Raw genomic sequence first — 16,288 nt, forward strand, 5'->3', positions numbered from 1 at the left:
TCTAGAACTTTCCAACTAAAGGATGTCATCATTACTGATAGCATATGGAAGCACTTTCTTTATAATCTACATAAAGCAGTTTCATGTTTAACCTAAAATTAATACAGTTAAAAAGTTTCACCTCAGAAAAACTTACATTTTTCCTGTACACACATATATATAAATTGGAGAACTGAAGTGGCCTGAAAAAGTTTCACATTTGGTCTCTGGAGCAGTTTCTGGACTTATGTAAAAATAAATAAAAATCTATATAAAATTAATAAAAAAATAGAAACAAATTCTTAGCCCACCCACATTACTAATATGCTATAGGTTTGCAAAAATCTTTCATGGGTAGGAGTCGCATAAAAAAAAAATAAATAAATAAAATGTTTCTGTGTTGCAGGCTCGTGGATGTGACTATCTTATCCTTTGGCTAGATTGTGATAAGGAAGGAGAAAATATATGTTTTGAAGTTATTGATGCAGTTAAACACTTGCTTAAAAAACCAGCTAATCATTATGATCAGGTAAATCATTTTAAAAGAAATCAGAAATATTTATTGTGTTATGTTTTTTATATTTATTATATTTGCCAGCAGCATAATTGACTGAGTGATTAATGCAGCTGCTCTTAAACCTACAGGCTATGGATTCAAATCTGGCCATGTGTGTTTGTGATTGTCTTTAGATGGGAGCTGAATTTCAACACTTCATGTGAGACCACAACCCCTTTTATTGGAGGCCTGAAATGGCTTGAAAATAAAATATTCCCTATTCTATCTTTTTTGGATTATATACAAAAAAAAAAAAAGAAAAGAAAAATATTCTTAAACATTTTTAAGTGTTTTGAAATCAATTTTGAAAGCAGTGGGAGTCTGCTTTTTCTCCCAAAAGGCAGGTTCGGAGGCCTTAAGGTGGCAGCCCCACCACCGAACTCGCCCTACGAAAGGTTGGTAGCCTATCTGGGGGGGGGGATTTCAAATTACTCGCGAAGCTCTGAAGAAAAAAATAGGATGGATTTAATTGGAATTGACCCAGCTAATGTACAGGGACTTCTTTGAAAAATTAAAAACAGCTACTGGGAATGTCTGTGGAATCACACACAAAATTGATGAGCTAAGCAGAGAACTAAAAAATAGAAACATTGATATAGCAGCAATAACTGAGATGAAAAAAAAAAGAAGGGATCTCAAATTCTGGAAGATTATGTCATGATCTTCTCAGGAGCTTCAAAAGACAAATGGGCTTCATCTGGGGTTGCAATTTGGATTAATAAAAAATGGAAAAACAAAATTTTAAATTTACTTGGGTATCAGACAGAATAATCAGGTAAAGCAAATGAAAATAATGAATCAAACATTCAATATTTTCAGAATGTATGCACCAGTAGATGGAAAAGAGGGGGAGACATAAGAAATTTACGAAAAACTTCAGGAATGTATTGATGAAACAAATAAATATGAAGCAACAATCTTGATGGGAGATTTCAATGCTAGAGTGGGAAGTAACCCAATAACAGGATGCATTGGATCAAAGGAAGAGTCAGTAATCAATAACAATGGAATTTTATTCAGAGTGCATATTTAACAATCTAAAAATCAGCAATACTTTCTTCAGGCATAAAAATATATATAAATACACATGGGAAGCAAGAGGAACAAAATCAATAATAGATTACACTATTATTAACAACAAACTAAATAATAATATCATTGATACAAGAGGGAGTGAAATTGATAGTGATCGCATGTTAGTTGAAAGCAGATTCGAATTCATAAAAAGAACCACATACTTCAAAAGAAAAAAAGATAACGAACCAACATCTAAATAAACAATTTAAAATTCACCTCCTAGAACAGGAGAGTATTAGAAACTTATATAAAAGTAGAATAAGAGATAAAATAAAACCAACCACAAACAATATGGAAACTGACTGGAAAAATATAAAGGAAACCATACTAAAAGCAGCAGAAGAAAGTTTAGGATACAAATCAAGGAAAAACAAATAATGGAACTCAGAACTTGGAATGATGACTTAAAGGAATTAATCGAAAGGAAAAAACAAGCTTTTAAAACATATCTGCAAAATAAAAACACTGCTGACTATATACAATATAAGATGTTACGGGCTGAAGTTGGAAAGCTTTTCAGAAGTATATGCAGAGAAGATTAGAGTAAATATGTTAAATCATTAGAGCAGGATATCACTGGACCCCAAAGAATAGGTTTTAAAATTTTCAGGCAACTACCAACAGTAGAAAATGACCAATTAAGAAATGATCTAATTTCCAAAGAGGATTGGATAGAACACTATAAACTATTGTGGAATGAAAAACAAGAAATACAAAACAATGACAAAACTCACAAAATTGAAGATACTAATATGTAGGAAAGTATAGAAGAAATAGTAATGGAAGAATTAAAAAAAACTCAAGAAATAGAAAAAGCCCAGGCCTGGATGGAATATGCATTGAACTCTTTAAATATGCAGACAGTAGCTTAAAAGAAAACCTACTTAAACTCTTCAATAATATCTGGACATATCAAAAGCTCCCACAAGAATGGGAAACTGGAGTAGTAATAAATATTCACAAAAAAGGGTCCCAGTGACAAATGTGGAAATTACAGAGGCATTACTCTTAATAACAGCATCTAAACTATATGCAAACATCTTAAAGAACAGACTAATTAAAAATACAGAAAATTATTTAGAAGAAGAACAGTGTGGTTTTAGAAGAGGGAGAGGATGCACAGATGCTTTTTTCACAATGCAACAGATCATAGAAAAAAGAAAAGAATTTAACCTGCCTACTTTTCTTCTATTTATTGACTAAGAATAAGCATATGATAACTTGAACAGAAATCTACTCTGGAAAATATTACAAGAGGATAAAATACCTCCTAAATTAATTAAAGCAATAAAACGTCTATAGAGAAAAAAATTTGCATCAAATTTGCAGATGGAACATTAGCAGAACCTATAAATATAAATAAAGGAGTAAGACAAGGTTGTGGCTTATCCCCAATCCTATTCAACATTTATATAAACAGAATCCTAAAAGAATGGAAAACTGTCTAAGATGGAATTAAACTAACAAATAATAAATAATTAAATACAATACTTTATGCAGATGATCAAGTATTAATTTCAAATTCAGAAGATAAACTCCAAATTGCAACTAACCATCTAAATGAAATAGCAAAAAAAAATTTTAATGAAAATATCTGAAACAAAAACAAACGCTATGGCAGTGTGTGGAAACGCCATTCAAAATGTCAAAATTATGCTTAACAATAAAATAATAGAACAAGTCACAGAATTGAAATACTTAGGAAATATAATCTCGCAATAGGGGTGACTGAAACAAAAAAGACAAAAACTGGTGAGATCTTTCTGAGCAATAAATAAAAAATGTTATATTCAGGCAATGGACATCCATAGTATTCAACACTAAATACCAGGCTAATCATCTTGAATGGCAGGCAGTCTCAAGTAGAGTGATGTGGACAAATATGAGAATGACAATGAGACAGTGGTGGCCAGTGAAAATTTTAAGTTGGGGTGCAGCATATACAAAAACAAAACAAAAACCTTTTTTTTTCTTAATCAGTAACGAATTTATTAATAAATAAATTTACATATTAAAAAATTGCTTTATTAAAAATATTTCATTCTCACTACGAACAAATACTAATAATAAAAGTTTTGTATCAATAGCAATAACAAGTGCAAACGATTATCGGCATTAGATTACAGTGCATTTGCTTCATGTAACGATAATTGAAAAAATATAATTATTTTCATATTTTCAACAGTGACGCTCATCATAATTCAGCCATGTATCTATAATAAATAAATAATTATATGTTATTTAACAAAATAAAATAAGATTTACAAAAAATAGTTCACCAGGAACGCCCACCAATAATAAACGTTTAATATCTCACAAAAATAATACGCGCCAGCTTATGATACACTGCCCAAGTGGCAGTGTATCTAATGATGTAACGTGCAATGACATGCACAAACGAATATCAACGTTAGATCGCAGTGCATTTGTTTCATAATCTAAATCATAATTATTAACTATTCAATCAATGTCAAAACATAAGCTGTAACAGGTTGCATTGCATTTATATAATGTTGTAAGCATTGTTATTATTTATAAACAAAGACAAAATTTAATTTTTTTCATTTTTTCCTTGGGGGTGGGTGCTGCAGTGTCGCCGTGCTTATGTATGAGCTGCCAATGCAATAAGACTTATTTGTGCCTATGGTCGCACAGAAGGTTCTATTAAAGTAGAATTGGAGGAATTTTTTGAGGCTTTAAAGGAAGCAACTGACACAATGAAAAAGGAAAAGTTGGTCCTTGTTGGAGATCTACGTAGCAGAGTAGGAAGTGATTGTCAGACATACAAAAATATATTGGGAAAATTTGGAGAAAAGAGCAAAACTAATAATAATGGCAAATACCTGTTGGATTTCTGCTCAGGACATGGACTGGTAATTACTAACTCCATGTTCCAACATAAAAATGTGCACAAATTCACATGGAGAGAAAAAGCAAGGAATAAGAAAAGTCTCATTGACTATGTTATTGTTGATAGTGATGTTTTCTCCCTGGTGCAGGACACCAGAGTGTACAGAGGATTTGAAATTGGAAGTGATCACTACTTAGTCTTGAGCAGGATAAAATTGAATTTAATACTGAAAAGAATAACATATAAGAAAGTTTGAAAGCGAATAAAAGTTGAGCAGCTCTCAGATGTGAACTATAGACTAAAATACACAAAGTTTATTGAAGATAAAATGAAAGAGTTTGAGGACAGGAACCATACTTTGGAGATTTAGTGGCAAACCTTGCAGAAAACCCTGATTGATTGAGCCAGAGAGGCATGTGGTGAGATTGTCTGCAAAGATAGAAAATTCAGAACTCCATGGTGGACACAGGAAGTAAAAGAGGCAGTGAAGGAAAAGAAGAAAGCATATCAAAATTCCTGGCAAATAAGTCAGCTTGTGCTCTTAGAGAATACAGAGACAAATGTAAGAAAACTAAACACCTTGTGAAACAAAACCAAACAAAAGTCATGGAAGGACTTTGGCAAGAACACAGAAAATAAATATCAAGAAGGTGGCAAAATATTCTTGAGGTTGTTGAATAAGCTCAGAAATGGAGGAAAGAGTGCTGTCAAAAGAATTAGAGATGATAAAGGTGACATGAAAACATTAGAAAAAGATATCCTTGAAGTACGGAGTAATTACTTCGAAAAATTGCTAAATGAAACAAGCATTGATAGCATAGTGGTAAAAAACATTCAAAAGGCATACAGTCGGGAATACATATCCATTCAATTTCATCAAATGTGGAAAGGCAGCAGGAGTAGATGATATTCGACCAGAAATGCTGAAGTATGGTGGTATAAAAGTCTTACAGTGGCTGCACTGCATAGTTCAGAAAGCCTGGACAGAGGGACGAATTCCAGATGATTGGAGTAGAGCACTCATAGTACCCATATATAAAAAGGGAAATAAAACTGAATGTGAGATTTACAGAGGTATTTCCCAATAATATGGATCACATTATGAAGGAAAGTGGTATTAAACATGATATCAGAATTGGAGATGGTAATGTCAGCTCTTTGCTTTATGCAGAAGATGTTATACTTCTAAATGAATCCGCTACAAGTTTGCAAGAATCCCTGACTAAATTGAATAACTGTTGTAATAGATATGGTATAAAGGTCAGCATTAAAAAGACAAAGACAATAAAAATCGGTAGAATTGTTGAAAATGTCAACTGTGTTGTGAACGGGGAACCTGTGGAACAAGTAAAACATTTCAGTCACTTAGGTACGATTTTTAGTGAAGATGGTAAATTAAATATGGAAATAGACAACAGAATCAACAAAGCTGGTATGGTAGGAAGTCAATTGAATAAATTCATATGGAAGAAGAGGAGAGAAATTAGTCAGAACACTAAATTAGCTGTATACAGGGCAGTGTTCAAACCAGTTTTAACTTATGGATCTGAGAGCTGGGTCAGAAGTAAAACACTTGACCAAAGACTAGAGACTGCAGATATGAGAGTCTTGAGAATGATTAGAGGCTTGAACAGATGGCATCAATGACAATATCATATTAAAATCGAGGATATTTGGAAAGAGATTGACATTGTCGGCATCCAGGAATGTGTTAGCAGAGCTAATCTCAGCTGGTATGATCACTTAAACAGAATGGGCGAGGAAAGATTAGCAAAACAAGTGTTCTCTGCCAGGTTGGCAGGAAAACGACCCAGAGGAAGACCAAGAAATAGGTGGATTGATATGGTACAATGTGCCTTTGACAATAGAAACATAAGATCTGATAATGATAATATTGGAGTTTTGACAAGTAACAGACTGATTTGGAGGAAAATTTTAGATATGAAATTAGTAATGATGTAAATTTTTTATGTAGTACTATCATATCCTGTATACCCCTTTGAGGGTGAATGTCAGGAATTTGATGATGATGAATACTGCACTGATTCACAATTGGAAGCAAGACTACAAATTTACAATAAAATGAATGGCATAATTAAAAGAAATTTTGGAAAACAAATAACTAAAGAAACTTGATTAAGATTACATAATCATCATCATCATCATCATCAAATTCCTGCCATGTACCCTCAAGGGGTGTACAGGATATGACAGTACTACATGAAAAAATTACATCATTACTAACTTCCTATCTACAATTTTCCTCCAAATCAGTCTGTTACTTGTCAAGACTCCAACATTATCAGATCTTATATTTCTATCGTCTAAGGCACTTTGTACCGTATCAATCCACCTATATCTTGGTCTTCCTCTGGGTCGTTTTCCTGCCAACCTGGAAGAGAACACTTGTTTTGCTAATCTTTCCTCTCCCATTCTATTTAAGTGACCATACCATCTGAGATTAGCTCTGCTAACGCATTCCTGGATGCTGACAATGTCAAGTTCTTTCCTAATATCCTCATTTTTAATATGATATTGCCATTGATGCCATCTGTTCACGCCTCTAATCTTTCTCAGGACTGTCATATCTGCGGTCTCTAGTCTTTGGTCAAGTGTTTTACTTCTGACCCAGCTCTCAGATCCATAAGTTAAAATTGGTTTGAACACAGTCTTGTATACAGCTAATTTAGTGTTCCGACTAATTTCTTTCTTATTCCATATGAATTTATTCAATTGACTTCCCACGATACCAGCTTTGCTGATTCTGTTGTCTATTTCTATATTTAATTTACCATCTTCAGTAAAAATTGTGCCTAAGTAGCTGAAATATTTTACTTGTTCCACAGGTTCTCCATTCACAACACAGTTGACATTTTCAATGATTCTGCCTATTTTCATTGTCTTTGTCTTTTTATTGCTGACCTTCATACCATATCTATTACAACAGCTATTCAATTTAGTCAGAGAATCTTGCAGACTTGTAGCGGATTTATTTAGAAGTATAACATCATCCGCATAAAGCAAAGAGCTGACATTAACATCTCCAATTTTGATATCATGTTTAATACCACTTTCCTTCATAATGTGATCCATATAGATAATGAATAACAGAGGGGATAATGTACATCCTTGTCTCACACCAGATTTAACATTAAACCATCTTCCTGTACTTCCTTCAATTTTCTAACTGCTGACTCACAACTCAAATAAAGACTAAGTATTGCTTGATATAATGCCCCATTGACACCATATAACTGCAGCGTATTGAATAGCTTCTCTCTTGGCACCTTGTCATATGCCTTTTCCAAATCGACAAAACTTAAATACAGGTCTTTGTTATATTCCCATGCTTTCTCGACTATTTGTCGTAAAGTGAAGATCTGATCCTGACAGCCTCTATTTGGCCTGAATCCAGCTTGTTCTTCACCAAGCTTTTCTTCCACAATTCTTCTCAACCGTTTCTCAAGTATACTTGCATAGATCTTGCCAGGAACACTCAGTAGGGAAATACCTCTGTAATTCTCACATTCAGTTTTATTTCCCTTTTTATATATGGGTACTATGAGAGCTCTACTCCAATCATCAGGAATTCGTCCCTCTGTCCAGGCTTTCTGAACTATGCAGTGCAGCCACTGTAAGACTCTTATACCACCATACTTCAGCATTTCTGGTCGAATATCATCTACTCCTGCTGCCTTTCCACATTTCAAGCCTTTGATGGCTTTTTCTGCTTCAAGTATGGATATGTATTCCTGACTGCATGCCTGGTCAGTGTTTTTTATCACTGTGCTGTCATCACTGCTTGTTTCATTTAGCAGTTTTTCAAAGTAATTACTCCATACTTCAAGGATATCTTTTTCTCCTGTTTTCATTTCACCTTTATCATCTCTAATTCCTTTTACAGCAGTCTTTCCTCCATTCCTAAGCTTCTTCAACAACCTCCAGAATATTTTGCCACCTTCTTGATATTTATTTTCTATATTCTTGCCAAAGTCCTCCCATGACTTTTGTTTAGCTAGTTTTACACACTGTTTAGCTTTCTTACATTTGTCTCTGTATTCTGTAAGAGTAAAAGCTGACTTATTTGCCAGGAACTTTTGATATGCTTTCTTCTTTTCCTTCACTGCCTCTTTAACTTCCTGTGTCCACCAGGGAGTTCTGATTTTTTTATCTTTGCACACAACCTCACCACATGCCTCTCTGGCAGAATCAATTAATGTTTCCTTCAGAGTTTGCCACTGAATCTCCAAGGTTTGATTCCTGTTCTCAAACTCTTTCATTTTCTTTTCAATAATATTTCTGTATTTTAGTCTACAGTTTACATCTGAGAGCTGCTCAACTTTTATTCGCTTTAAAACTTTCTTACATGTTATTCTTTTAAACCATCTCTCAAATTTGGAAGTGAAACCTGGATTCTAAAACAAAGAATGGGAGCAGCACAGACAAAGTTTCTAAGACCTCTCCTGGGACTCACTAGATTAGATAAAAAGAAAAACACAGAAATAAGAGGACGATTAGATACAAAGAACATTGTACAATAGAAGAATATCAGCAAAATTGGCTACACCACATAGAAAGGATGAATAACAATAAGATTCCCAAACTTGCTTTTAAATATAAACCTACAGGAAGAAGAGACTGCGGACATCCAAGACTAAGATGAAAAGCCCAACTTCATCTGCAGAGCAGGAACAGGACATAAAAAGCCTATACCTGAATTGCTCAGATGATGATGACAAAAAAGACTTGGTTCATCCACAGAGCTAATGTAATATAGATATACTGTAGTATAGTAAATTAAAGAAATTCTGGCGGATGCAGATGAGTGTGCTTGAAGGCACCCATGAAACAAGTGCGAGTGTAAGTTTATGTTGAGCCTATACACGAGAGGTTGGTAGATCAACCTATAGTACCATTAGTACCGTGTATGGGTTGGGAAAGAAGGTACTTGTTCACATTACATTTGAATGACTAGATTGTATTCCCCAGGGATCACATCAAGTGGAAGACTGCTCCATAGTATAGTGGTTGCAGGGATGAAGGAGGAGTAGAAGAAACTTGTTCTGTGGGTTTCAAGGTGCACTGTGTAGGGTGTTGAGCAGCAGTTGCATGTGTTGCAATGAGTTTAGTACTAAGCAGGGGGAGTGAGTTGGTAAGAGATGGGTCATTAATAAGTCTGACTAAAGAAACTCAATTAAGATTACATAATATGACCTCTAAACCATCTCTCAAATTTGGAAGTGAAACCTGGATTCTAAAACAAAGAAAATGTTCATCCAAAATGCTATTTCGGATGAACATTTTCCATGGAAATATTTGTAGAAGACACATAGTGCAGAGACCAACCATCTGTGTGAAAGTGGGGAGAGTGAGTTGGTAAGAGATGGATCATTAATAAGTCTGATTGCTCTCCTCTGTATGGAGTTGAGCAATTTGAGGGAGCTTTCGGGGTCCCATCCCATATGTGGAGCAGTATTCAATGGTTGGGATGATTTGTGATTTGTATAAGGTTAATAGCTGTTCAGGGGTAAAGTAACGTCTTGAGCGAAAGAGAAATCCTAGTTTTTTAGAAGCTGAGGATGCAATGGTTGTTATGTGTTTGTGCCAGGAGAGGCTTGATGTCAGGGTAATTCCAAGAAGAGAAATCTTAGATTGTCTGGAAATTTGGGTATTGTCAGAAATAATACTTGGAGAAACTGGTTCTTGTTTATGAGAAATGAGACAGTACTGGATTTTATTGGCATTGAAATTGACTAAGTTATCTGAATCCCATTAGAGGATGGCTTAGAGGTCTGAATTAAGGGCAGTGGTAGTTGCTGATCTGTAGCTTGAGGTGAGTTGTATGGAGTAAGGTTTATCAAGAGAAAGGGAGGAGTGCAATGTGCTGTCATCTGCAAAACTGTGTATTGGGTTGATGGTAAGCTGAAGTAGGTCATTGATATATAGTAGGAAGAGGGTTGGTGAAAGGACAGAACCTTGAGGAACTCCCAGCATTAGTTGCATGGTGAGAGGATAAGGAGCCATTGACCACTGCACACAGTGAGCATCCAAACAGAAAGATCTGTCTGGATGCAGTGATAGTTGGACGGCAGTGACTTGTCACCCTTTTTGGGAATGGATTGAATATAGGCCAATTTCCAGGCTGTGGAATAGATACCAGTGGAGTAAGACAGTATATATATATATATATATATATATATATATATATATATATAAGCAACATAGGACAGGGGACAGTTCTGGTGCGCAAACCTTCAGGACAATTGGAAGAATGCCACCTGGGCCAGGAGACTTTTTTGTGTCTAATTTAGACATTGTTTTGCTGATCTCTTTCTGGCAAAAGGATATAGGGGCATTGTATGTTGGGCATCTGGAATGGTTGGAGGACATTTGCCATTGTCGATTGTGCATGTATTGGAAGCAAAGCGTGAGGCCAAGAGATTAGCCTTTTCTGTAGGAGATGATGCAATGGAGCCATCTGGATATGATAGAAGTGGGAATAGTGTTGGGCAGAAGTTGCGGCTGATTGCTTTGGTGAGAGACCAAAAGGCTCTGCTGCCATTTGGACAAGCTGCATGGTGCATGCTTTTTGCTTTTTCGAACTCTGTTTTGGAAGTATTTATTTTTTTATTATTTTATTTTTTTTGCATTTATTTCAGGCTCGGGTATAAGCTCTAAAGGGGGATGGGGTTCTTGATCTGAGCCAGTGATGGTATGTTTAGTTTTTATTTGTACTGCCTTGGCACATCTTTTGGAAAACCAGAGTTTAGTTAGGGAATGTCAGGTCAGAGTACTGTGGGGAATGTATGATTCCATGCCAGTGCGGATTACTTGGTTATGAGTTCAGTGCATGTGTTTGGATTGGAAGGTTGGAACCAATAAGCTAACCATGGGAATGAGGCATAGAAGTTGCTGAGGCTGTCCCTCCTGGCACTGTTATAATGCCAAACTATTCTTGTATGAGAGTGGCTGTTTAATCGTTGTTGCATGGGGAGGAGATGAGCACTAGGTTGTGGTTAGAATTGCCTAGCAGGCCTTCTACTTTCACTGTGTATTTGGAAGAGTCATTGGTCAGGAAGAGGTCCAGGGAGTTTGGAGAGTGGTTTGAGTTATCAGTTATTCTGGTTGGCATCTGAACAAGTTGTGTAAGGTCATTTAGTGATGGCGAATGTTTCAGCATCTCTGCCTGCAAGATCTGTACAGCTGGAGGAGGAAAGCCAGTTGGTATTATGGACATTAAAATCTCCTAAGAGGATGATTTTGCTGTTGGGAAAGTGGGGCTGGAGAAAGTCAATTTTTAAGGAGAGGAAATTAAAGAGCTCAGAGTGGTTGGTTGCATTTGGGGAGCATTAGAGATGGCATATGAATTTGACTGAATTGGGTAGGGATATTTTCATCTAGAGAAGATCAAAGTTAGGCAATTCTAGGTTGGGTATTCTCTGGCAAGGTATGTCGGAGCGGATGTATACACAGACACCAACCTTGGGTCGAAAGGAGTTAAAGAGCGTGTAGTTTGGAATGTTCATATTAATAGTGCTGGAGGGTGATGAGGTCTGAGTTTCTGTCAGAAAGAGTAGGTAGGATTTGGTAGACTGCAGGTGGTAGTGGACACTATTAAGGTTGGAGTTTAGGCCACAGATGTTGGTAAAGTGGATTTGTAGGGTTCTTTGAGTAATATGTTTGACTGCAGGGGCCCTGCACGTTTCCTATGAATGACCAATAAGTGCTGATTCTGGTCTCTGAAGAAAAAATATTGAATAGGGTAGTCATTTCAGGAAGTAAAGGTGGTTGGAGACCTACAGGGATGCTGCAGTGTCTATATACTAATGCCAGAAGTCAGGAACAAGAATCAGAGTGAGGGGTATTTGGCATTGGGGCATTGGTTGTTGCAACCTTGCCAAAAATTATAAGCATTAGGGAGACTTGGGTAATTACAGGGACAAAATGTGATGGATTTAGCATTTTCAAGAGGGATGGAGTAGACAGAACAAGGGTTGGGATACTTTTAATGATAGATGAATTGCAGCCAACAAGACTAGGAGTCAACTGCAGATGGCAGTTCTTTTGAGTCAATCTGGTGTGAGATGGTGGCTACTAGCACAAAATATAAAACAGGTTGCTGCTATAGGCCAGGAATGATGTGGAAGACATGCATCAGCAGATTTGTACAATGAGTGCAAGTCAAGTAATTATTTTGGGGGGAACTACAACTTAGGAGACATGGATTGGAAGGAGGAAAGATCACATGGCAGGAAGGAAATGGAGTTTATACGCTTGCTGAGAGATAATTACTTGAAGCAGAATGTGATGGAAGTAACTTGGGATGCAATAGTGTTGGATCTAGTTATAGGATCAGACTTGGGAGGTAGCAAAAGATGTATCCCAGTTAAGATCTGCTAGAGAAGTATCATTAAGCATGGATTGAAGGTGAAGAAATGCTGTGGAGGGTATATAAGGAGGAAAGTGACCAACTAACTCATGAACATTAAGAGGATCAGACAAAAAAAGTGATGAGAATGGTAAAGTAGGCAAAATAAGAATTATGAGAAGAAATTAGCCAAACAGGCAAAAGGAAATTCCAAAGAGTGTTTTTTGTTATGTGACAAGTAGAAGGAAGGATGACCATGGAAGGATAACTTTAATGAGTTTAGATGGTAGAGAGATAATGAGGGCAGATGAAATTGAGCTACTGAGTGATCATTTTGCAAGTGTATATCATCCAAGTGAAGATGTTATGACAGGGATTGATGTGAGAACAGAGGTTGAAGAATTGGAGGTACTTAGTATATTGTAGAATCTGAATGCAAATACTGCTGTGGGACTGGATGGGATACTGGCTCCTTGCAGAAAAATGTGCAGGAGGAACTGGCAGTGCTCTTGACTAGGTTGTCTAATTTAAATCTCAGCTCTGGTAAAGTCCCAAGAGAGTGGAAAGAGGGCAAAATAATTCCTTTGCATAAAGAAGGCTCTGTCTGTGGTAGCACATTATAAATCAATTAGTATCTCAGGAGTGGTGGTAAAAGTATTGGAAAAGCTGGTCAAAATGAGAATCCAAGAATGGGTGGATAAGAATATGATACTCTGAGGGACAGCATGGCTTTGTGAAGGGTCGGTTATGCCTAGTAATCTACTGACTTTTTATAGTAGAGTAGTGGTATTCAAACTGTGTTCCCTGGAACCACAGGGTTCTGTGGGATTAATGTGAATTCAGGAATATAAATAGATTATTTTTGTTGCTTCAAATAATTAAAAAAAAAAGTATTATTTTGTTCAAGAATACACAATAGAGCATTTGTTGAATCTTCAAAAGACTGTTACAATAGAGCATTTTGAAAATATTCTCTAATAGTTTCAAAAGACTATTAGAGAATATTTTCCAGCACAAACAGAATTAAAATTTAGTCATTATCAAAGTGAAAATTTATCAATGAAAGACAGAGAACAATTGATATATCTACAGATTCAACCTTAAAAGTTAACCACCAACAGGAAAAACTAGATTTTTGGTTGCAGATTTACAGTGAATATCCTGAACTGTCTGATCATGCAATAAAGCTCATTATGCCTTTTGTCAAGCTTATTTATGCTAAAAGGCTTTTCCATGTATACAGTGAAAAAAGCAAAATACAGGAATAAAATGGATGCAGAACCAGAAGTGTACTTCTGGTTCTGAAATTCAATGACTGAATATTGATTTTCTTTATGGCAAAAAAAAAAATCAATAATTTGTTAATCTTGTTATAATGAAATATATTTATATATCTCATCTTCCTATTTCCCCTCTTTTACCCTGCGGTGTCAAGGGTTAATTAATCATTGGACCTCAAACCGTTCACAGGATAAGGTAGTCAGCCCTACGCCCCGGTGTATCCTATGTCCGTAATGTTGAGTTCTCAAGGCCGGTTTGCCTGCTTTGCAGGATGAAAAACCCCAGGATAAACTGGGGGGAAACTCTACTGTCCATGCCCAAGACCTGCGAACTTGGCTATGGCTGAGTTCGCAGGAAGATCCTTCAGCTCTTCATGTCACCAATGGGAATCGAACCTAGGACACTCCTTCCCCAGCATGTGATTGCGAAGTGCACAGCCACCAGGCTAACCGTGCGGACTTATTTATATATATATATATATTCAGTAAATTTATTATTATTTAGTTACTAAGTAATAATTGGGTTCATTAATGCATTTATAAATATTTTCTGTTTACATTGTATTAAATATATTACATGAAACATATTTATTAACGAGTTTTGTACTGATTTTCACACCGAAAGGAGTTCCTTGGGTGTCTCAAGTTTGAAGACCACCATAATACAGTGACAATTGAGTTGGATAAAGGGAATGGCTACACAATGATACTGCTGGATTTTGAAAAGGTATTTGACAGGATACTACATGGAACTCTATCATGCAAACTGCAACAAATGGAGATGGATATGAAACTGGTGATATGGATAAAAGGGTGACTCATGGACAGATACCAAAAAGTATCCGTCCATGATACATTTTTCATGATGTATACCAAAAGGCTGGAGGAGCAGAATCCAGGAGAAGGTGGGTCACTACGTTCTCCTGGATAAATGATATAGGAAATAATTTGAAGGAAGATATTCAGTTGTTTCCTGATGATGCAAAGTTGGGTATGATAATAGTTAATCAAGGTGATGTAAGAGCTTGCAGGATGATTTAAATAAGCTAACAGTATGAGCAAAACATAATGGATGTCAATTTAATGTGGAAAAGTATAAAGTCATGCATTTTGGGATACAAAGATTACAAGCTGGTGATTACAAAGATTACATCAAAATAGGTGTTTGATGCCAAAATGGCAGGAAGTGAACCCATAGGAAAATCAAGGTCTAGTTGGATTGATTCAGTCAGAAGGGACTTAAAAACCCCTTCTCTTCTCCATGTAGTGTGAATGATACTATTCAAGGCCATGACAAGCATAGAAACCCAGAAACTCTTCGATTTCAAGGGTACAGCAGTTAAAATGCTGCAGGCTGGCCACTAGTTAGTGCACGGCCCCTAATCTGTCAGTAATGAGTTAGGAGGTTTCCCGATCAACTTGTTCACAATCCCACTGCTACATACTCTGCCAGGTCATGCCTGGAGAGGGAGTCCAAGCAATGGTATGTGGTGGCACTGTTGAAGTCATGGCATGGAGACCAGTTTCTCTCTGTGTGAAAGTAATGTCCAAGAGGCTATCGTCTTTCACTGCACGTCCTCACTATATCCTTCCAACTATTCAAACTTATGATCAAACCTACGTAGATTTTCAAATAACATTGAAACTGCTACAAAAGTGAATCTCCCTCAAAACTTAATCCCATCAAAAAAGTCACATCACAACCAGCCACAACATACAAACTATATACCAGAATCTCTTCACTAAAAACTCATTTTCACATCCACTTTACTAACATCTGTGTCATTAACATAAACATAAATGACGTCCACCATCACAAAAATTATCGAGAACCTCTCAGTAATTTTGAAAACTTTCTAGCAAGCGATACAGTCTAGGTGAGTCTTCCATCTCACAAAATTACTGAGACCCTCTCAGTAATTTTGAAAACTTTCTAGCAAGTGATACGATCTAGGTGAGTTTTCCAGACCAGACATATTATTACTGACAGAAACCCAGATTGCGGCCACATATACTATTGTTCACCTCCAGTGCCCAAACTCACAATTCTTTTCACAACAAGAGTGATACCTGTGCCTTTGTGAAATCTGCCTTAGCCTGCCAGAGAATGACTAATTTAGAATCCCCTGCTTTTTGACCTCCTCTGGCTCAAGGTTTCCTTGCCTCATTTAGTAACT

General features: G+C 36.3%; 1 protein-coding gene across 1 annotated transcript in view; it reads left to right on the plus strand.

The window, feature by feature from the left end:
* Top3beta (DNA topoisomerase 3-beta) overlaps positions 1-16,288 on the plus strand; it is a 233,460-nt gene that overhangs the window by 11,721 nt on the left and 205,451 nt on the right. Inside the window, exon 3 of the mRNA XM_090414786.1 lies at positions 386-508. Coding sequence (XP_090270912.1) covers positions 386-508 — 123 coding nt within the window. The remainder of the gene's footprint in view (positions 1-385; positions 509-16,288) is intronic.

The sequence above is a fragment of the Typopeltis vanoorti genome, chromosome 25 (genome assembly GCF_054136105.1).
Source record: "Typopeltis vanoorti isolate ZY-2024b chromosome 25, IOZ_Tvanoo_1.0, whole genome shotgun sequence".
NCBI classification, from domain to species: Eukaryota; Metazoa; Arthropoda; class Arachnida; order Uropygi; family Thelyphonidae; genus Typopeltis; species Typopeltis vanoorti.